At 39.1% G+C, this 23,664-nt stretch overlaps 1 protein-coding gene across 1 annotated transcript; it reads left to right on the forward strand.

Moving 5' to 3' along the window:
- Positions 1 to 19,874: 19,874 nt before the first annotated feature.
- LOC135618458 (annexin-like protein RJ4) lies at positions 19,875 to 21,892 on the forward strand. The gene is made up of 6 exons (XM_065119322.1): positions 19,875 to 19,986; positions 20,690 to 20,835; positions 20,918 to 21,133; positions 21,210 to 21,422; positions 21,512 to 21,601; positions 21,695 to 21,892. The coding sequence occupies exons 1-6, from the start codon at positions 19,911 to 19,913 to the stop codon at positions 21,890 to 21,892; spliced, it is 939 nt and encodes a 312-aa protein (XP_064975394.1). The 5' UTR covers positions 19,875 to 19,910.
- The last annotated feature ends 1,772 nt before the right edge of the window (positions 21,893 to 23,664 follow it).

Consider the following 23,664-nt stretch of genomic DNA (forward strand, 5'->3'; position numbering starts at 1 on the left):
ATAAAACACTTACACCCAAAGACTTTAAAATATGAGACATTGGGTTTTTTGTTATTCCATAACTCATAAGGAGTTTTGGTGAGTAAGGGTCTTACTAGGACTCTATTTAAAATATAGCATGCAGTGTTTACAGCTTCGACCCAAAAATATTTGGGTAGGCTATGTTCATTCAACATGGTTCTTGCCATTTCTTGTAAATTTCGATTTTTTCTTTCTACTACCCCATTTTGTTGAGGATTTCTTGGAGTAGAGAAGTTATGGTTGTATCCGTTGAGTTCACAGAATTCTTGGAAGTCATGGTTTTGAAATTCTCCACCATGATCACTTCTAATTGACGAAATCATAGATTCCTTCTCATTTTGAACAAGTTTACAAAACTTGGTAAAATATCTAAAGCATTCATTTTTTTGTTTTAAGAAGTAGGTCCATGTATATCTGCTGTAGTCATCAATAATGACAAAGGCGTATTTGCTACCTCCTAGACTCGATGTAGAGATTGGTCCGAACAAGTCCATATGGATCAATTGTAAGGGCCTAGAGGTGCTTATTTGATTCTTAGCTTTGAAGCTACCCCTAATTTGCTTACCTAATTGGCAAGCATCACATACATTATCTTTGATGAACTTGATATGAGGAATTCCTCTTACAAGTTCTCTAGATGATACTTGAGTGATTAGTTTCATGCTAGCATGACCTAATCTTCTATGCCATAGCCAAGCATCCTCATTCATAACGGCAAAGCACATTTCATCACATAAGTCATTGATGTCAATAGTGTATACGTTGTTTTGTTTTAATGCAATCATAGATATATTTTTGTGTGGTTTTTCAATGATGCAGGCATTAGATTCAAATCTTATAATATATCCTTTATCACATAATTGACTAATGCTCAAGAGGTTATGTTTTAAACCATCAACTAGTAAAACATCTTCAATAGAGAGGTTGGATTTGTTACCTATGGTTCCTTTGCCAATGATTTTACCCTTGTTGTTGTCTCCGAAGGTGACATATCCTTCGTCTATGCTAGTGAGCTTAGAGAATTGAGATGGATCTCCGGTCATATGCCTTGAGCATCCACTATCAAGGTACCATTTCTTGCTCCTAGCTTGCGATTGTTTAGTTTTCTACAAGAAAGGATGATGTTTAGGTACCCATTTGCTTTTGGGTGCCTCATAAATAGATTTACATTTTCTATCATGTTGCATAGAGTTTATCATGGTTCCTTTAGGAACCCAAATTAATTTGTTTGGACTTATTTTCTTGAATGGACAACAATGTGTCTTGTGTCCAGATTTGCAACAAAAGTTGCACTTGGTTTGGTGTTGAACATGTAAGATGGAGCCTTTTATGAAGGTGGTTGGATTTTGATGAGGATTTCTCACAAATCCAATCCCGCTCCTTTTTGGAATGTGATCCTTGTTTGCAAGGATCATGTTTAATGACTTGCTACCAACCTCGAATTTCTTCAAGGTGTCCTTGAGTAGCAGATTTTCTTTTTGCATAGTTTCTAAATCATGACATTTGATACATGAATTTAAATTATCATGATGTTCGACTTTTAACTTATCAAACTCACAAGTAAGACTATCATGCATCTTTTTCAGCAATTTATATTTTCTACTTATGCTCTTGCATTCGTCAAATAAGTCATTGAAGGCATTTAATAATTCATCGAAAGATAAATCAGCATCTATTGAATTTGTTACCTCGTCTTCGATGGCCATTAAGGCGTAATGAGCAACTTGCTCGGTGTTGGACTCCTCTTCCTCAGATGCGCTCGAATCATCCCATGTTGCTTGGAGCGCCTTCTTCTTTGTTGTTCTTTTCTTGACTTGGGGACAATCACTCTTGTAGTGTCCCGGCTTTTTACATTCGTAGCAGATCACTTGGTCCTTCTTGGGTTCAAGTTTATTTTTCACATCTTTTTTAAACTTGTTTCTTTTGAAGAATTTCTTAAACTTTCTTGTCAAAAGTGCCAAGTCATCATCACAGTCCTCATCACTTGAGTTTTCTCTCAAGTGGCATTCAGAAGTTTTAAGTGCCATATCCTTCCTGTTCTTTGGAAGGATGTCTTCTTGCTCTTCATGAGCTTTGTAAGTCATTTCGTAGGTCATTAATGACCCGATTAGTTCTTCAAGAGGGAAGTTGCGCAGATCCTTTGCCTCTTGAATGGCAGTGACTTTAGGATCCCAACTTTTAGGAAGGGATCTTAGTATTTTATTTACGAGTTCAAAATCCGAAAAACTTTTTCCGAGTCCTTTTAGACCGTTGACGACATCCGTGAAACGGGTAAACATGTCGCCAATGGTTTCACTCGGTTTCATTCGGAAAAGTTCAAAAGAATGCAGCAACAGATTGATTTTTGACTCTTTCACTCTACTTGTGCCCTCGTGGGTCACTTCAAGTGTGTGCCAAATATCAAAAGCAGTTTCGCAAGTTGAAACACGATTAAACTCGTTTTTATCAAGTGCGCAAAATAAGGCATTCATAGCCTTTGCATTAAGAGCGAAAGCCTTCTTTTCCAACTCATTCCAATCGATCATTGGAAGAGAAGACTTTGAAAATCCGTTTTCAACAAGGTTCCACAGTTCAAAATCCATAGAAATAAGAAAGATCCTCATTCGGGTCTTCCAGTAAGTGTAGTCCGTTCCACTGAACATGGGTGGACGTGTAATCGAATGCCCCTCTTGGTTTTCGGCGTATGCCATCTCTCTTGGGTTTTAATCCTTTAGAGAGTTAACCTTGCTCTGATACCAATTGTTAGGATCGAGAGCACTAAGAGGGGGGGGGGTGAATTAGTGCAGCGGAAATCTTACAGCGATTAAAAACCAAAAGCTGCGTTCGTTCAAAAACTATTATGATGCAAAAGCAAATTCTCAGTTTGTATCTAAGTGCAGTTTGCGTCTAAGCGCAGATTGCGTCTAAGCGCAGTTTTGCGTCTAAGCGCAGTTTACGTCTAAGCGCAATTTACGTCTAAACTCAGATTTACGTCTAAACGCAGTTTTACGTCTAAACGCAGATTTACGTCTAAACGCAGATTTACGTCTAAACGCAGTTTTACGTCTAAACGCAGATTTACGTCTAAACGCAGATTTACGTCTAAACGCAGATTTACGTCTAAACGCAGTTTTACGTCTAAACGCAGATTTACGTCTAAACTCAGATTTACGTCTTAAACTCAGATTTACGTCTAAACGTAGATTTACGTCTAAACGCAGTTTTACGTCTAGACGCAGATTTACGTCTAAACTTTGAAACTTGTTTGTATACTCGCAGAAGGCAGTATGCAGTTGAAATCAAGACGTAAACGTGAACTGAAATCTGATGATTGAGCGAGGAAAGCCGATTTACGTCTGAATGCAGTTTTACGTCTAAATGTTGAAACTCGTTCGTAAAATCGTAGAGGAAAGTTTGCAGTTATCAATAGGATCAAAATGTAAGTGTAAACTGCAAAGAAGCTCGTTCGTAAAAGCACGGAAGACAGTTCTGCAGAATCAAACGTAAACGTAAACAGTAATGTATGAAAATACGAATTTACGTCTGAATGCAGATTCGGAAGAACAGCACTTAGAACTTGTTCGTGAAAGCGCAGAGAGCAGTAGCAATGAAGGAGGTTTGCAGTAATGATAAAGTGCTCGAAAATAAACGCAAACCAGAGATTTAGAGTGGTTCGGTCAGCCTTGACCTACTCCACTTTTGGCTTCCTCCACCGACGAGGTTGCCGACGTCAACTAGGTGCCTTCCTTCAATGGGCGAAGGCTAACTGCCCTTTTACAGTTTCTCTCCTTTTGACAGGCTTAGGAGACAACCTTTACAGACCTTTCTCTCCTCACTTTACAATTGAAAACTTGAAGAACAGAAGGAGGAGACTTAAAGGCTTTACAACACTTTTGAGCTTCTTAGAATCACAGAAAAGATCAAGATTTCGGTGTAGGTCTGTATCTTTTCAGTGCTGAATGGGTGGGGTATTTATAGGCCCCAACCCAATTCAAAATTCGAGCTCAAAACGATCAAATCGATCAAATCCCAGAATTCTGGGATCAGGCGGTTGCACCTCTTGACTGGAGAGGTGGCACCGCCTGGCAGAGCTCGAAGACTGAGCTCAGGCGATTGCTCCTCTCTGCCAGAGCTCGAAGACTGAGCTCGATGGTTGCATCACCTGGCAGAGCTCGAAGACTGAGCTCGGTGGTTGCATCACCTGGCAGAGCTCGAAACTGAGCTCGGTGGTTGCATCACCTGGCAGAGCTCGAAACTGAGCTCAGGCTGATGCACCTCTCTGCCAGAGCTCGAAGACTGAGCTTGGTGATTGCATCACCTGGCAGAGCTCGAGACTGAGCTCAGGCTGATGCACCTCTCTGCCAGAGCTCGAAGACTGAGCTCGGTGGTTGCATCGCCTGGCAGAGCTCGAAACTTGAGCTCTGGCGGTGCAACCTCTTAACAGAGGAGGTTGCACCGCCCAGTCTAGCTCGAAGACTGAGCTCTGGGCGGTAGCACCTCTTGGCTGGGGCGGTTGCACCTCCCAGCCTCGCAGCCCTGGCGGTTGCACCTCCTGGCTGGGGCGGTTGCACCTCCCAACCTCACAGCCCAGGTGGTTGCACCTCCTGGCTGGGGCGGTTGCACCGCCTGGTGCAATCAGGGTCCGAATGGTTCACTCCATTCGGCCCAATTTGAATCTTTTCAGGGGCCCAATTGCCCCAAGATTAAGCTAATGGGTTCACCTCCCATTTTCATGCTTAATCATCATGCTAACTACGATTAACTCTAAGACAACTTCTGCAGCTTTGCTCCGATGCGTCAATCGCTTCTTCCGGCGAGTTTCCGGCCAACTTCCGTCGATCATCCGATAAACCCTCGGTGATCCTTCTGCGGACATCCGGCATACTCCTGGACTTTGCGACGATCCACTTGGCGAGTTCCGACGAGCTTCGCTTGGCAAGCTTCTGGACTTCTCGGATCTGTTCTCGCTGAACCTCCGACGACCGTCCGAACTTCCGTCGAACTCTCGAACTCCCAACGTGATCATGATCTTGACTCCGGCGCAACACCTGCTGCTTGTCTTACTCTCATCGTAGTTAATCCTGCACACTTATCTCAACACATAGATTAGATAACAAATGACAATTGACTTCATCATCAAAATCCGAGATTCAACAGATATGCATCACACACATTATCTTTAACAAACTTAATGTTAGGAATACCTCTTACAAATTCTTTAGATGAGATTTGAAAGATTAGTTTCGTGCTAGCGTGACTTAATCTTCTCTGCCAAAGCTGAGCATCATCATTCAAAACCGAAAAATACATTTCATTACAAAGATTATCAATGTCAATAGCATACACATTATTTTGTTTTAGGGTAATCATCGATGAGCCTTGGACTCTATTAAATCATCGTTGACTAATGCAGAGGACGATGATTTAATAGAGTCAATTAAATAGTCTGTAATATGCAATTGACTATTTTAAAAGCGTAAGGAGGAAAGCGTGCTATTGTCAATAGCCAAGGCTCTTTGTAAGCACGCTTTATCACATAATTGACTAATGCTCAAAAGATTGTGCTTTAACCAACAACACATCTTTAATAAAAAAGTTGAATTTGTTACTTATGGTTCATTTGCCAATGATTTTACCATTGTTGTCGTCTCTGAAGGTGACATACCCTTCGTCTAGGCTAGTGAGCTTAGAGAATTGAGATGAATCTCTAGTCATGTGCCTTGAGTATCCACTAACAAGGTACCATCTCTTGCTCCTAGCTTGTGATGATAAATATTTCTAAAAAAATAGTGATTTTTAGGTACCCATTTGACCTTGGGTGCCTCAAAAGTAGATCGACTCAACTTATCATTTTGCATAGAGTTTTTTATGGTTCCTTTAGGAACCCAAATCAATTTGTGTAGACTATATCTCTTAAACGAACATTTATAAGCAATATGTCCAAATTTGTAACAAAAGTTACATTTATTTTAGGATGAAATATACAAAGTTGGGCCTTTAACAAAGATGGTTAGATTTTTATGAATGTTACTCATAAAGTCAATTCCATCTCCTCTATGAACATGATTCTTATTTGCAAGGATCATGTTTAAGGATTTGCTACCTATTTCAAATTTTTCTAAGGTTTCATGTAGTTATAAATTCTCCTTTTTAAGCGTTTCTAATTCATCACATTTTATGCAAAAAGCTAAACTATCATTATGTTCAATTTTTAATCTATCAAAATCACTAACAAGAGAAGCATGCTCCTTTTTTAATAGTTTATACTTTTTACTAACTAATTTATGTTTATCAAATAATTTATGAAAAGTACTTAAAAGCTTATTGAAAGATAAATTTGCATCTAATGAACTACTTACCTCATCTTCGATAGCCATTAGTGCGTAGTTGGCGATCTCCTCGTTGCTTTGTTCTTCGCCTTCGAAATTGCTTGAGTCATCCCATGTTACTTTGAGCGTATTCTTCTTTTTTGATTGCTTCTTCTTTACTTAGGGATATTTGTTTTTGAAATGTCTCTACTTCTTGCATTCTTAGCATATAACTTGTTCTTTTTTGGGTTCAATTTTATTTTTAGTGTCATTTTTAGATTTATTTCTTTTTATGAAATTTTTAAACTTTCTTGTCAAGAGTACCAAGTCATCGTCATAGTTCTCATCACTTGAATTTTCTTTCAAGTAGTCTTCATGAGTTCTTAGTGTCATATCCTTCTTGTTCTTTGGAAGGTTGTTCTCAAGCTCTTTATGAGCATTACAAGTCATCTCATAGGTCATTAATGACCCAATAAGTTCTTCGAGAGGAAAATTATTCGAGTCCTTGGCCTCTTGAATAACTGTTACTTTAGGGTCCCAAATCTTTGGAAGGGATCTCAATATTTTATTAACAAGTTCGAAATTAGAAAAAATTTTACCAGGTCCTTTTAGACTATTGATGACATCTGTAAACCAGGTGTGTATGTCTCCAATGGTCTCGCTTAGTTTCATCTGAAACAACTCATAAGTATGGACTAAAAGATTAATTTTGGACTCCTTTACTCTACTAGTACCTGTTGGGAAATCATGGGGCGACATCACATGTGCAGCGGAAGAACAAGAAAACAAAATCCTCGATTCCCAAAGAGATGTTTGTCGTCGTGCGAAGATTGATACGCAAAAATCCGTGAAACATGAAACTGCGTCTAAAGTAGATTGTGTTACCTAGGGAGATCGTATATCCCTATTTCCTTGCAGATCCTTAGGAGAGGGTAAAGGAGGTCAAGCGTCCTCCTCTCTAGCGGTGATCCACACAGTAGGGTTGCGACGACGCTCCTCAAAACTCCAGGATTGATCTGAGGTGGAGAGGAAGAGGAGAATAGGAAAGGCAAGCAAAGGCTCTAGCCTATGAGGCTCTGAATCTCTCTTATTTATAGAGGTCCCCTGTCAAACCCTAATGGGTCCTCCCCTAGTGGGTATTGGATCTCCATCCAATAAGATAAGGGCTCCGTCGGATATCTCATATCCGAACCTCTACTCATCGCAATACCTACCATATGTGTGTGACCCTCTAGGCCCAATATCGAGCTGGCCATGAGTCATACCCGTCAGAACTCCTAACTCAGTGAATTATTATCTCTGTAATAATTCACTTGACTCATCGACTACGGACGTACTAGGCCACTACGCCGTAGTCCCCAGACGATACAGGGGAATCCAATCCATTGGACCTGTCTGTCCTCAGTTACCGTGTACCTATAATCCCTCATCCATCTAATATCCCAAAGACCGTATATCGAGCATGGTGTTGTCAGACCCATACGGTTTCTACTCGAGTCTCGCTCTAATCGGATTCTCCCGGAGAACTCTTTCTCTCTCAACCCGAATGACCCTGGCCAGGGATTTGTCTGAGCAAGAACACATGGGATATTCCTCTCATGACGCCGAGAGTGGATAATCCTTTATCAACACTCAATAGCCCTCGTAAGGTCGACTACCATTCCCAATGACCAGTTGTACTAGATCTGCGATAGCCAAACCTATAAGTCTTGTATCAAAGAGTGGAGCACTCATACAGGACATCCTTGGTATCTCAAGTCTAAGGACCAGATACACCACTAGGACTACGGAATCACTGTCTGACAATAAGGCATCATCAACCATCCAGCATTTCGTAAGCGGATCAATCAGTGAACTCATTCTCCAATGAGCACCTGTACTGTATCCCTAGTGTCCCTACACGAGCAGCTATGAGACCAGCTGCATCCATCATATGGACGGGTATACAGCACACCAGTCTATCCGGTTATAACGATGTCCCTCTCGAGTAACCTATGACCGGGATTATTTAGGATATGTGTTTAAAGGTGAATCGATCTCATTATCGTGATCTCATCACGATCCGATTTCCATTGCACAAATCCAAGGACATCACAATATATGTATGCATTTATGCAATAGTTATAAAGTGATATACGCCAAAATATAATAAGCAAAAAGATTCTGTATCAAGTCACACGTGCCATCACTCACGTGATTGGCTTGCTGGGCACCTATGACTAGCAATCTCCCACTTGACCTAAAGCCAATCACCTATGTGTTTGATCCCCATTAGACCCCTGTGACGCTCAAAGACAAAATGAGACAACGACTTTGTCAGTGGATCTGCAATGTTATCTTCGGATGGAACTCTTTCCACTGCTACATCTCCTCGGGCTATGATCTCTCTGATAAGCTGGAACCTCCTCAGAACACTTCTGATGAGACTCGGGTTCCCTTATTTGAGTAATCGCCCCATAGTTGTCGCAATATAAGGAAGTCGACTTCTCGCTATCCGGAACGACTCCCAAATCTGTGATGAACATCTTCAACCAGACTCCCTCCTTTGCTACATCTAATGCAGCAATGTACTCCGCCTCTGTGGTCGAGTCAGCAGTGGTATCTTACTTGGAACTCTTCCAGCACACTGCTCCTCCATTCAAGGTGTACACATACCCTGAATTCAACTTGCTATCATCGACATCAGACTGAAAACTTGAGTTAGTGTAGCCTTCAATCTTAAGGCTATTACCTCCATATATTAGTAAAAGATCCTTAGTCCTTCTCAAGTACTTAAGGATACACTTTACTGCTTTCCAGTGCTCCAAGCCTGGATCCGCCTGATACCTGCTCGTGACACTCAGAGCATGCGCTATATCAGGCCTAGTACATAGCATGGCATACATGATAGACCCTATTGCTGAGGCATAAGGTATCATATCCATGTTCTCCCTTTCTTGGAATTTTCAATGCCAAACATTTTGATAATGGTTTCTATGTACCTGGACTGGGACAAGCCAAGCATCCTCTTGGATCTATCTCTATAGATTCTAATCCCCAAGATATAGGATGCTTCCCCTAAGTCCTTCATGGAGAAGTGTCTAGATAACCAAGCCTTTACTGTGGATAGCATTCCTACGTCATTCCCAATGATGAGGATGCCATCCACATATAACACCAAAAAGGTGATAGCGCTCCCACTTACCTTTCTGTATACACAAGGCTCATCTTCGTTCTTAACGAAGTCATAAGGTCTGATTGCCTCATCAAATCTTATGTTCCAACTTCGGGAAGCTTGCTTTAGTCCATAAATGGATCTAAGCAACCTACACACCTTATCTGGGCAGTTCTTGGACACGAATCCCTCAGGTTGCATCATATACACCTCCTCCTCCAGGTTCCCGTTGAGGAATGTGATTTTCACATCCATCTGCCAGATCTCATAATCATAGTGTGCTGTAATAGCCAATAGAATTCTGATGGATTTTAGCATTGCTACGGGTGAGAAGGTTTCGTCGTAATCAACACCTTGCCTTTGACGATACCCCTTAGCCACTAGCCTTGCTTTATAGGTCTCTACCTTTCCATCTACTCCGATCTTTTTCTTAAAGATCCACTTGCAACCGTTGGGTACAATACCTTCGGGCGCATCAACTAGGTTCCAAACCTTATTGGAGTACATAGAATCCATCTCAGAATTCATGGCTTCTTGCCACTTCCCGGAGTCTATACTCATAATAGTCTCCTTGTAGGTCTGAGGATCAATATCCTCAACATCCTCTCCTCTAATATGTCCCACATATCTCTCAGGAGGATGAGATACTCTATTAGACCTGCGTAAAGTTGAAAATTGTGTATTAGGTACCTGAACAGACTTAGGCTGTAGAGTGGTGCTTGAGCTTGGTTCTCCAACCTCGCTCAACTCTATCATTCTCCCACTGTCTCCGCCAAGAATGTGTTCCTTCTCAAGGAACACTGCTCTCTTAGCTACAAAGAACTTTTGGTCCTCGAGATGATAGAAATAATACCCACAAGTTTCCTTGGGGTGTCCCACAAATTTGCATCGCTCTGTCCTTGATTCTAACTTATCGGGGTTGTGTCTTTTAACGTGGGTAGGGCAGCCCCAAATCTTAACAACCTTAAGATCAGGCTTCTTCCCTTTCCATATCTCATATGGTGTAAACACTACCGACTTAGTTGGAACTCTATTCAGAAGGTAAGCTGTGGTCTCTAGGGCATATCCCTAGAATAAGATGGGTAGGTTAGCGAAACTCATCATGGACCATACCATATCTAATAGCGTACGATTCCTCCTTTCAGAGACACCATTGAGCTGAGGTGTGTAAGGAGGTGTCCATTGGGATAATATCCCATGGTCCTTGAGGAACTGAGTAAACTCTGTACTTAAGTACTCACCTCCTCGATCTGATCGAAGAGTTTTGATACTCTTTCCAGTCTGGTTCTCCACCTCATTCTTATACTCTCTGAATTTCTCAAAGGCCTCGGACTTGTACTTCATTAAGTACACATATCCATACCTTGAGAAATCATAAGCAAATGTAATGAAGTAGGAGTAACCTCTAATGGCATCAGTTGACATGGGTCCACATACATCACTATGTATGAGTTCCAACAACTCAGTGGCTCTCTCTCCAGTTCCACTAAATGTAGAGTTGGTCAGTTTTTCACGAAGGCAAGGCTCGCAAGTTGCATATGACACATAGTCGAATGGATCTAGATATCCATTATTTAGCAACTTTTGAATCCTTCTTTCATGGATGTGACCTAGCCTACAATGCCATAGGTATGCATTGTTCACCTCATCTCGTTTCCTCTTAGACACTTACATTCATGATATGTGGAGTAGTATCTTGCATAAACAAACCTTTATGCAATATTCCTCTCGTCAATCTCCCCTCGGCTTTGCTAGAATTTACAATAAATTGTAGATGTGATAATTAATATTGGTATCCAATACCAATGCATTATCACAAAAATCTGCCAATTGGAGATTGATCATGAATATACCTGAAGCTTCTCTAAGCTTCTATTTTGCCCTTTCTACAAGGTACTCTTTGTAGTTCCTCTTCTAGTGCCCATCTTTACCATAGTGGAAGCATTGGCCTTTGTCCTTTACTGGTTCTTTCTTAGCAACCTTTGCTTTACCTAGTTTGCCCTTGCCCTTTCCCTTCTTAAGGGACCTTTCTACTTTCCTTTTCTTTCTGGTCTCACCAGTATAGAGAACTGGCTTCTCTTTCTTAATAGTACTCTTTGCTTCCCTCAACATATTGAGGAGCTCTGGGAGAGTCACCTCAAGCTTGTTCATATTAAAATTCATTATGAACTATGAAAAGGAATCTAGTAGGGACTGAAGTACAATGTCCACACACAAGTTATCCTCTAGGACCATTCCTAGACCTGTGAGTTTCTCTCTCCACTCAATCATCTTTAGGACATGGTTCTGAACCGATGTCCCCTCAGTCATCCTAGCACGGAAGAGGCTCTTAGATATCTCATATCGCTGAGTCCTTCCCTGTTCCTCAAACAATTTGCGGACATATAGGAGAATGGATCTAGCATCCATCTTTTGATGTTGTCTCTGTAACTCAGGAGTCATAGAGTCCAAAATATAGCATTGAGCAAGAGTGGATTCATCAATGTATTTCACGTAGCAAGCGATCTCATCCTCGTTTGCCCCTTCTTCGAGCTTAGGCATCACTGAATCAAGGACATACACGATTTTCTTCGCTGTGAGAACAATTCTCAAGTTACGGAGCCAATCCGTATAATTTGGACCAGTGAGGCGGTTGACATCAAGTATGCCATGTAAGGGATTTAAAAGCAACATTTTCTGAAAATAAAGATGCAGCAGAAATGAATAACATGCAGATTTTGCAAGAAATAAACTATCAAGATATGGACTTCTATCTTAATATGCTCCCACTATTTTACTAACGAGTCACGCGACACCCTCAGCACGTGAAACAGAAGTCTCCGGTAGACTTCTACTGGGGATCAGGATCCAATCAGTGTCTTAGTGTAACCTCGAGGGACTCGACCAATCACACTAAGCCTAAAAAGTAGACAACTCTTACCAATCACAACTCCTTGTGATTCCCGTCCTGTTCGGTCTCCGAATCACCATGGCCTCAAGGGACTCGACCAACCATGATGCTTGGTTAAGTCAACACCTTCGTTACAAGATGAGTCTGATTTGATGATATACCCTCGAGGGACTCAACCAAGTATATACCATGCCCTCAGGTCATCGGTGACATCTCTATGTCGTAAGCAAGATAGCGAATCGCGATATAGGTGAGTCTCGAGGGACTCGACCAACTCAACCTATACCGGGAATCGGTTCCTACTTATAACGATTGAAGGCCACGTGGGTCAATCTAATTGCCTCACGTTTATCGACTTAATATTATCGAGAGATGTTTCTAAGATTTGGTCTCCTAATATGACATGTCACACATATACATATTTAATATATATATACATCGCATGCAAATATATATACTTATCTAGTATGTGTATAATCAATTACACTAGATGATCATGGACCACAACCTAATGTGATTAGGCCCGAACCAGTAGGCCTAATCACTCACATCAAGATCTATGTGTGCAATGGTGCATCTCCATGCCCTATGATCGTCCATTTCGTCCTCATCGGTTCCGTCGACATCTTGATACATCTTCATGCATCGCGATCGTCTGTCTCGTGGGTCTCGTTATCGCATCCATGCTCCCGCTGCGCCTCCTCATGTGATTACAACTTAATCATAGGCACGCAGGCCCGACAATAAACGAGAAATATAATGGAGGCTCGCAGACCTCAATAATAATAATCACAAGTACACACATCACACAGTCCATGATCATCCGTCCACACATCATACATCACATGTATAAATAATCATCATCATGTAGGACTACTAGATAATAATAAAAAATAATAATCAACTAAACCTTTTAATTAATTAATATTTTCTGAAATCAGGGACATATAGGGAATTTCTGAATTTATAGGGGTATTTTCGTAATTTGGACAAAAGATAGAAATTGGAATTTCTCAAATTCCGAGGGGTAAAACTATCTTTTGCCCAAAAAACCCTAATGCCCTTTCCCCTTTTCCTGGTGCTGCCGCCGCCACCCTACCGGCGGCGGCCTGTGCGGCGAATGAGGGCACTGCCCTCGCCTGCAGGCGGCACGCCCGCTGGCGGCGCTGCCGCTGCGGGTGGGTGCCGCCTTCGGGCACCGCTGCCTCCGCAGGGGGTGCTGTCCCGCCGGGCGGCCGCGGGAGCAGCGGCGACAGGCGCTGCTTCCATGCGGCGGCTCGCGCCGCTGCCCGTGGGCAACCAGCCCCGGCGGCAGCAAGCCTACTGCAAGCAGGCCGCCGGCCGGCTATTGCAGACGCAGCCCCTTCGACTGTGCTTCACGCACGTAGATCGAGGGCAGCAACTGTTGCTGCCCTTTCTCGCTTTTGCGTCAACGATTTTGACATCAAAATTCTTCCTAAACACAACACACGCAGTTCAAAACCAATCATTCGCACGAACAACCTGGCTATGATACCACTGTTGGGAAATCATGAGGCGACATCACATGCGCAGCGGAAGAACAAGAAAACAAAATCCCCGATTCCCAAAGAGATGTTCGTCGTCGTGCGAAGATTGATACGCAAAAATCCGCGAAACATGAAACTGCGTATAGAGTAGATTGTGTTACCTAGGGAGATCGTATATCCCTATTTCCTTGCAGATCCTTAGGAGAGGGTAAAGGAGGTCAAGCGTCCTCCTCTCTAGCGGTGATCCACACAACAGGGTTGCGACGACGCTCCTCAAAACTCCAGGCCTGATCTGAGGTGGAGAGGAAGAGGAGAATAGGAAAGGCAAGCAAAGGCTCTAGCCTATGAGGCTCTGAATCCCTCCTATTTATAGAGGTCCCCTGTCAAACCCTAATGGGTCCTCCCCTAGTGGGTATTGGATCTGCATCCAATAAGACAAGGGCTCCGTCGGATATCTCATATCCGAACCTCTACTCATCGCAATACCTACTATATGTGTGTGACCCTCTAGGCCCAATATCGAGCTGGCCGTGAGTCATACCCGTCAGAACTCCTTCTAATTTAGTGAATTATTATCTCTGTAATAATTCACTTGACTCATCGACTACGGACGTACTAGGCCACTACGCCGTAGTCCCTAGACGATACAGGGGAATCCAATCCATTGGACCTGTCTGTCCTCAGTTACCGTGTACCTATAATCCCTTATCCATCTAATATCCCAGAGACCGTATATCGAGTATGGTGTTGTCAGACCCATACGGTTTCTACTCGAGTCTCGCTCTAATCGGATTCTCCCGGAGAACTCTTTCTCTCTCAACCCGAATGACCATGGCCAGGGATTTGTCTGAGCAAGAACACATGGGATATTCCTCTCATGACGCCGAGAGTGGATGATCCTCTATCGACACTCAATAGCCCTCGTAAGGTCGACTACCGCTCCCAATAACCAGCTGTACTAGATCTGGGACAGCCAAACCTATAAGTCTGGTATCAAAGAGTGGAGTACTCATACAGGACATCCTTGGTGTCTCAAGTCTAAGGACTAGATACACCACTAGGACTACGGAATCGCTGTTTGACAACAAGGCATCATCAACCATCCAGCATTCCGTAAGCGGATCAATCAGTGAACTCATTATCCAATGAGCACCTGTACTGTATCCCTAGTGTCCATACACGAGCAGCTATGAGACCAGCTGCATCCATCATATGGATGGGTATACAGCACACCAGTCTATCCGGTTATAACGATGTCCCTCTCGAGTAACCTATGACCGGGATTATTTAGGATATGTGTTTAAAGGTGAATCGATCTCATTATCGTGATCTCATCATGATCCGATTCCCATTGCACAAATCCAAGGACATCACAATATATGTATGCATTTATGCAATAGTTATAAAGTGATATACGCCAAAATATAATAAGCAAAAAGATTCTGTATCAAGTCACACGTGCCATCACTCACGTGATTGGCTTGCTGGGCACCTATGACTAGCAGTACCTTCGTGGGTGATTTCGAGTGTGTGCCAAATATCAAAAGTTATTTCACAAATAGATACTCAATTGAACTTGATTTTATCTAAAGTGCAAAACAAGACATTCATAGCCTTGGCATTTAAAGCGAAAGTCTTCTTTTCCAACTCATTCAATCATTCATTAGAAGAGAAGACTTTTGAAAGTCATTTTCTGCAATGTTCCATAAATCAAAATCCATAGAAAATAGAAAAATCCTCATTCTAGTCTTCCAATAGGTATAGTTTGTCTCATTAAAATGGGTGGACATGTAATTGAGTGACCCTCTTGGTTGCCGGTAAATACCAACTCTCTTGGGTTTTAAGCCAAACCGAGAGTGACCTTGCTCTGATATCAATTGTTAGGATCAAGAGCGGCATTAAGGGGGGAGGGGGGGGGGGAGGGGGGTGAATTAGTGCAGCAGAAAAAATTATCGGCTTTGTAAGAAATTCGTTCGTTGAAAACCAATCTCGGAAAGTGCTTGACTTTAGAGTAAATGAACTAGAAATTAACTTAGAAAGTAATGACATTAATGAAAAGTAGAATAAAAATGAGCACACAGAAATTTATAGTTGTTCGGTCATTGTGACCTATATCCACTTCTAATTCCTCCTCCATCGAGGTCACCAGCATCCACTAATGGTCTTCCTTCAATGGGCGAAGACAAACCACCCTTTTGCAGCTCTCTTCTCCTTTTCATGAGTTTAGGAGACAACCTTTATAAGCCTCACACATCTTTTGAATGATCATAATACTAGAAAAGGAGGAGGACTTTTTGCACTTTTACAATATTTTCACACCCTAAGACTTCAATATTTTGTTCACACTTTCGTGCCCTTTCATGCAGAAAAGGGTGGGGTATTTATAGGCCCCAATGGATTCAAAATTAGAGTCAAATGGTGTCTCATCCCGGATTTCCGAAGTACTGGTGGTACCACCGCCATTATTGGGTGGTACCACCGCTTACAAACTAACACTGGTTGGTACCACCGTTTAGTTTGGGCGATACCACCACTCAGTCTAGGCGGTACCATCGCCTGACAGTATTAACTACCGACGATACCACCGCCCAGACCACTTGGGAGATTGAGTCACCAGGCGGTGCCACTGCCAGTCATGACTTCAGGTACTGAATAAGCTATTCAACCGGCCCAGTTCAGCCCTGTTAAGGGCCGAGTTAACCCCTAACTGAGTTAGTGAGATTACCTTCCAATCTTAACTCAACTTAAGGTCTAACCATGATAATTAAAATATTTAAACAGTCAATCTCTATCCGGTATGTCGATTGTTCTTTTAGCGATCTTTCGATGAACTTCTTGGTGAACTTCCGACGAACTCCCAACGAACTCTCAGTGAACTCCTGACGAACTCTCGGTGAGCTCCCAATGAACTCTTGGTGAGCTTCCGGCAAACTTCCAGCACATCATCTGAATCTTTGACGTATCATTCGATCTTTGACTCTGGCCCAACATCTGCTTTATGCCTTACTACTATCGTAGTTAATCCTGCACACTTGTCTCAATATATAGATTAGATCAAACATTTTACCAATTGATTTCATCATCAAAATTCGAGATTCAACAAAAATAAGTCTTTTAAATGAGGATCTAGATGAAAAAATTTACATGGAATGACCTAAAGGATTTGAAGAGAAAAGAAAGAAAAGTTTAGCTGGTAAATTTAGGATATCTATAGCCCCTAGACAGTGGTATATAAAAGTTTTATAATACTATTATTTCTTTTAAATTTTAAAAAAATATTATTGATTAGTGTTTATATTTGAATGTCAATGGAAACAAATTTATTATACTAGTATGTAGATGATATTTTTGCTTGTCAAAACTGATCTTGGTTTATTGCATAAAATCAAGATATTTCTCATCAAGAATTTTAAGATAATCGATATGGATGAGAATACTTATGTTATTAACATTAAGATATTTAGGAATAGATCTCAAAGATTGTTAGGACTATCTTAGAATGAATATATTCATCGAGTCTTGGAGAGATTCTGTATACAACTTATTTAGCTTATGATACACCTGTTATTATAGACAAATTTTTGTTAAGTCTGATGTCCTAAGAATAACTTAGAATAGAATAAAAAATATGTATTCTTTATAAATGTATAATTGAAAATCTATTATATGTTACGACAAGATATTAATTTTACAATAAAAAATACTAAGTAAATATTAGAATTACCCATAAATAGAACATCGGAAGGTTGTAAATAAAGTAATAGAATTTTTGTAAAAGATGAAGTATTATATGCTCATATACAACAGATTAGATTAGCTTGAAATAATAATATTTTCAAACACTAATTCTACAAATTACCTTAATAGTAGGAAGTCTATTTTATTATTTATGTTTATATTAACTAAAAAAATAAGTTTTAAGAATAGTATAATATATATTATATTATTAAAAATAAAAATTGACTTCGTGACATACTTTGAGGATACTAATTAAGATTTACGATTGTAAAAGTTTATCACATGACTTAGTAGGGTCAAACTCAATTATCAAGTCGCTAAAAATACTTTCTATCATATCATAGTAATTTTTTTCTTTAAAAATGATAAATACTCTAGTAATTTTATGCATTATAGTATAAAATACTTGATAGTTAGAAAAAAAGTCCAAAAACAACTAATGTCAATTAAGAACTTAAATTTTACTGCATTGATTGTTAATCTATTTATAAATATCTTACTATCTTTGATATCTAAAAATATATATTCTTATGATTGAGTTGATGAGCGACCTATAAAAGATATGATGATACATATTTAAGTGGATAGCATAATTGATATTTTGCTTACATAATTAAAATTATTTATTTATATTATTCTATTCATATTTATGTATGTACATATTATGGTTGGATATGATAACATGATTGTGATAAATTACAAGAGTCATTATGAACTATATTAGGAAAGACTAATAATGTTTTGATGCATAAAATGGAGTATGATATTGATGACATACAATCGCTATGATTCGTATTGATACTCAAATTTAATGTATTAGTTATTATTATATGTATTTGACTTATTAACTTGTTTTATAGAATTCGTAGCCACGTGTAAAACACTTTTCAAAATTTTTAGAATTCAATCAAGTAAAATTATTTTTAAATAAAATTTTATTTTATTTATTTTATTTTTAAATTTATTTATATTTTACTAATTAATATACAAAATAGGAGAATGTTAGATTATGTTATACTATTTAATTAGATAAGATATATTATAGATCTAATTAGATTCTGAGTAAGGTTATCAACTAATACAAAAAGAGCCAGTTAAATAAGATTTCATAGGAGATATGAAAAGAACCCTCCTAATCACCTATCATAAATCTTTTGCTCTCACTAATAAATAAATTAGATATCCTAAGAATGATATATTATATGAGAGGAGATCTATTCTATCGCTTATGGTGTTCTAATAGGAAGAAAGAAAAAAGTGAATCCAATTCTTATGTGAGTATCATTGCTTCCTTCAGATGGAACGATGATGTATTTACAAATGAAAAGAAATATATTCTGAATGACATTAAGAGATATATAATCATAATCTTTGATCTATGGTTATATGGTTTTAATTTTTATATTATTATTTTTATATAATAATATAATTATATTTTTATACTTACAAACGCTCAATTACATTCAAAGCTTTTCCTAAGGGGAATAGGAATCTTCATGTTAAGAATATCCATAAGCACAAGCACCTCGGAACCTAATTCACTATGTACACCACACATTGTGAAACCTCCATCGAGTCGTTCCTTCATGTACTTTGGAGTCCAATTCAATGTGCATGTATTGCGAAGCCTCTTTGAGTTTGGACAAAACAAGGTAAATTAATTTTTCTTTATGTAGGAAAAGCCAGGTGATATAGATCTTGGGGGAAAAAAAAAGACTTCGAATGGGAAAGAAAAGGCAGGTGGTCATGGAGCTTAGACAAACATGACGACATTGAATGGGTAGGAAAAGTCATGAAATATGTATGAGTGGGAAAAGCCGGGTGATAAAAGGAGTTAGATTGATTATATGAGTGTGAAATGCCTGCCTGATATGATCTATGCTTATGTCAGTAACTTACTAAAAATAAAAGTTTTTAGTAAAATAATTGATTTCGATTATTGGGATCTAAAATTTTTTATAATAAATTAAATCAGAAAAATATTCTGCAGTATAGATGATAAATTCTTTTAATATTTTTTATATTAGACTGATGTGGCTTGCCGTGCTGATTCGAGATCTGATTGGGATGAAGCGGCACTAAATGGGTAGGCCATTTACCTGTAGCGTACGTTACGGTTTCACTCTTAAAGCAAGCTTTGATTCTCCCGTGCGAGTCAGCGAGGCGTTATCCTCGAAGTTCCTTACGTTTCCTTCGCTACCTATATGTTATACATGCCACCAAGGTGTATTTAAACTGTCTTCTCGCACCACTACTTTCTGGTTCATCTTTGAAGACAAGTGGAGAGAGGGGAATAGTAGGGAGAGGCTGTCATGGCGACTCTTGCAGTGCCTGAAACCATTCCGTCTGCATCAGAGGACGCCGAGCAGATCTGGAAGGCATGCAAAGGTATCATCTCTCTTCTCTGGTACATGCAAAGATTTAATTGGAAGTATGATATCACTATTGTTACACATCCTCCGAATATATATACATATATATATATATATATATATATATATATGTTTGTGTGTGTATTTTCTTAGGCTTCTTACAGTTATTTATTTATTTTTTGATGTAAACCCCACTCCGAGGTGTCATGGTGAGATGAGCCGGTGAAAAATAAAGTCTCCCTTTGCTTCTCTCGCCCACAAATTGCAGTGCAACATCTCTCACCTATCCCATCTTGCTTTATTCTTCGATTCTTTACTGCTTACTTTCTTTTCTATTATTTTTAACAAAGAATCAAATGGAATTTTTTTTTATTGTTAAAAATCACCCTCTGTGAATCGAACTCTGTTATGTTTGAAAACTAGAACATATTTGCATCAAGATGTAACCCTTTGATGGATATATATATATATATATATATATATATATATATATATATATATGGCTGTGTTCTGCATTGGTTAGGTGTAGTGGCACCCATTCTTTGATGTTGACAAGTCTTGCTTGTATTTGTAGGAAACCTATTTGCATATGAAAACAGGTCATTTTGACGTGCTGCTACTATTTAAGAATTAGCTTCGCCTTATTGCCACAGCGAAATCTAAGATTAGCATCACAAACTCGTAAGCTCTAAACAGCACATTTTAATTTGTTGTGCTAGGTTGGGGAACAGATGAGACGGCACTCATCACTATATTAGCACATAGAGATGCTACTCAAAGGAAGATAATAAGATTGGCATTCGAGGAACAGTACAAGGAGAATCTTATCATGCGACTTGAATCCGAATTATCTGGAGACCTTGAGGTACCTACATTTGTCTTCTGCATCCTGCTTGCCTTAGCTTACGTATATATACCTCTTAATTTGATCACACTTCTTCCTGAAGAGAGCTGTCTACCTCTGGATATTTGACCCGGTTGAACGAGAGGCTATCATCGCTAACATCGCCGTGAAGAAGAACATCGACTACCAAGCGATCATAGAAATTGCATGCGTCAATTCCCCGAAAGAGCTGCTGGCGGTGAAGGAGGAATACCATGCTCGTTATAAACGTTCCCTGGAAGAAGATATTGCGGTCCACACTGTTGGAGACTTTAGAGAGGCATGCACTTCAGAATTGTGGCATTTATATATACATTGGCGGTGATATGTCATCTATATAATGGCTTGTATTGCAGCTTTTGGTTTCACTGGTGAGCACATACAGATACGATGGTGACGAGACCGACACAGGCGTAGTTCGTTTGGAAGCCAAAACTCTTCACGATGCTATCAAGTCACAGACCTTCAACCACAGTGAGGTCATTCGAATCCTGAGTACCAGAAGCAAGGCCCAACTTTGCGCTACCTTTAACTATTACGAAGACGAATACGGCATTCCCATTACAAAGGTGACTACACTTAGAGTGGCATTCATACAGAACGAACTGTCTTAGGTACTGAATTGATTTGCTGATTCGTGTGCTATGACTATGACTAGGCTTTGACTTCTGAGTCTCCAAATGAATTTGCATTGGCACTACGAATGGCGATACGATGCATTGTGTCACCCCAGAAGTACTTTGCAAAGGTGAACATCCATCAAATCTACGAAAGAAGATCTCATCTTTCTCGTGTATATTCATCTCCGGCTATTTACTTGACCGGGTAATTTGAGCTGCAGGTTCTCGAGAATGCAGTCGGCAAAGCAGGTACTGATGAAGATGCACTCACTCGCGTCATCGTCATGCATGCGGAGAAGGATCTGAAGGTGATCAAAGAGATTTTCCATAAGAGAACTAATGCCACGCTCAAACATGCAGTGGGTACCGAGACTTGTGGCCATTACAATAGCTTCCTCCTTGCTTTAGTAGGGAACTAAATATGTTTATTTCAGATGATGAACTCTGACATCCTTGTTTGTTTAATTGCTGCTGTGGTGTAGAAGCATTTCACTGTTGCACTTTTCTTCAAGGTTTGAGGTTTGATTTAAGACAATGGCATTCTATCTTATCATCTGTTTGAGTCCGTTTGTTTTCGTGTCTTAATTCTAGCAATGGCTAAATCAATTCAGTGTGATTAATCTGAACTTCAGTATATCTTTTCTGATCTAAAGTTTCATGATCATTTTGAAGATTTGAATGCACCAAATTAGCTGCGCAATTTCATGAAGAATTTATCTTCATGTTTGATGCTGGATTGCGTCAACCACTTGCTTAATCCGGCCATCGACATATTCTTAGGATTAAGATTCTTTTGGTCTCATCAACATCGTAAAAGGAAGAGGAGACTCAAGACGGCTGGCTAAACGAAGTAAGATAGATAGATTACACAGTTTTTTTTTTTTGGAGAAAATAATTAAGAAGCTTCAATTACTCAAGAAACATACTTAAAGGGATTATGCGAAGAAACCATACAAAATGAAGAGAACCCAATGATTCTAGGAAAATCAATTACGAAATTGATAATAGGCAAAACATCTTTTTTTTTTGTTTTTTTTTGTCTGATTTTGCTGCCACAAGGCATCATTTTGTGTACACATCTACATGTTTTAGAATTCCCATAAATGTATTAATGATGTTATCCAAATGCAACTCGCTGTTGGTGTATTTTCATCATAGGTTAGACAAAGTTGTTCGATCATTGAGTCAATGTTTTACATATTATCTATTGGTATTGCTCTCTGATGATCTCATAATAAAATTAGATTATTTGAAGCTAGCTCCGATTAGAAAAATGATAAGATGGTAATTTCATTGAATGCAACATCTCTCTCTCTCTCTCTCTCTCTCTCTCTCTCTCTCTCTATATATATATATATATATATATATATATATATATATATTCTATTTTTTCCTAAGTTTCAAATCTTGTATTATGTCATGGTGTATTTATATTAAACCTGATCAGATATGTTTGAATTTTATATTATGTCATATTATCTAATAACAAACAAGAACGCTGGTATGCAATTCATGTGCTAAAATTCTTTGCCACTTAAAGGAGTTTTTGATGTATAAATATATGATCCATTTATGTTTGCAAATGTGATAGCGAAGATTTTCTTATCATGTTAAATTGAAAAATGGATATTAGTGTCACATGTTTTTAGTCACATTTATCTTATAAGATTCCATTATCAACTAGTATAGATATCTTGCAATCCTTTTAATTACATAATTATGATTTATAACGCATAACCCTTGAAATGTGGGGGTTGTGGTACATGAAATTTAAGATATGTTTTTCATGACAAAGTATCATGCATAAGTAAAATTATGATATATATGATGCATATATAAAATCATGAAAAATGTTTTGAGACTTTAAATTGTTAGGAAAACTATCATATGCAACATCATGAGTTTTATGTCAACTTCTTGATGTTAAATTATCCTAGAATTTTGGGGGCTTTAATTCATGTTAATGATAATATTTATGTTATTTCATATCTTCTATGATATTTATGAAAAAAATGGTAATGAATAAATTGTATGTGCAATATCATGAGCAAATTGTCAATTCATATTAAATTTTACATTTCTTATTTGTATATATGAATTTGTTTATACTTTTGTTGACATGTTTATTATTGACATTTTAAGTATGTATGTCAAACGTATTATTCATGATTACATGTTTATTATTATTATC

This window comes from Musa acuminata, chromosome BXJ2-8 (assembly GCF_036884655.1).
Source record: "Musa acuminata AAA Group cultivar baxijiao chromosome BXJ2-8, Cavendish_Baxijiao_AAA, whole genome shotgun sequence".
Lineage (NCBI taxonomy): Eukaryota > Viridiplantae > Streptophyta > Magnoliopsida > Zingiberales > Musaceae > Musa > Musa acuminata.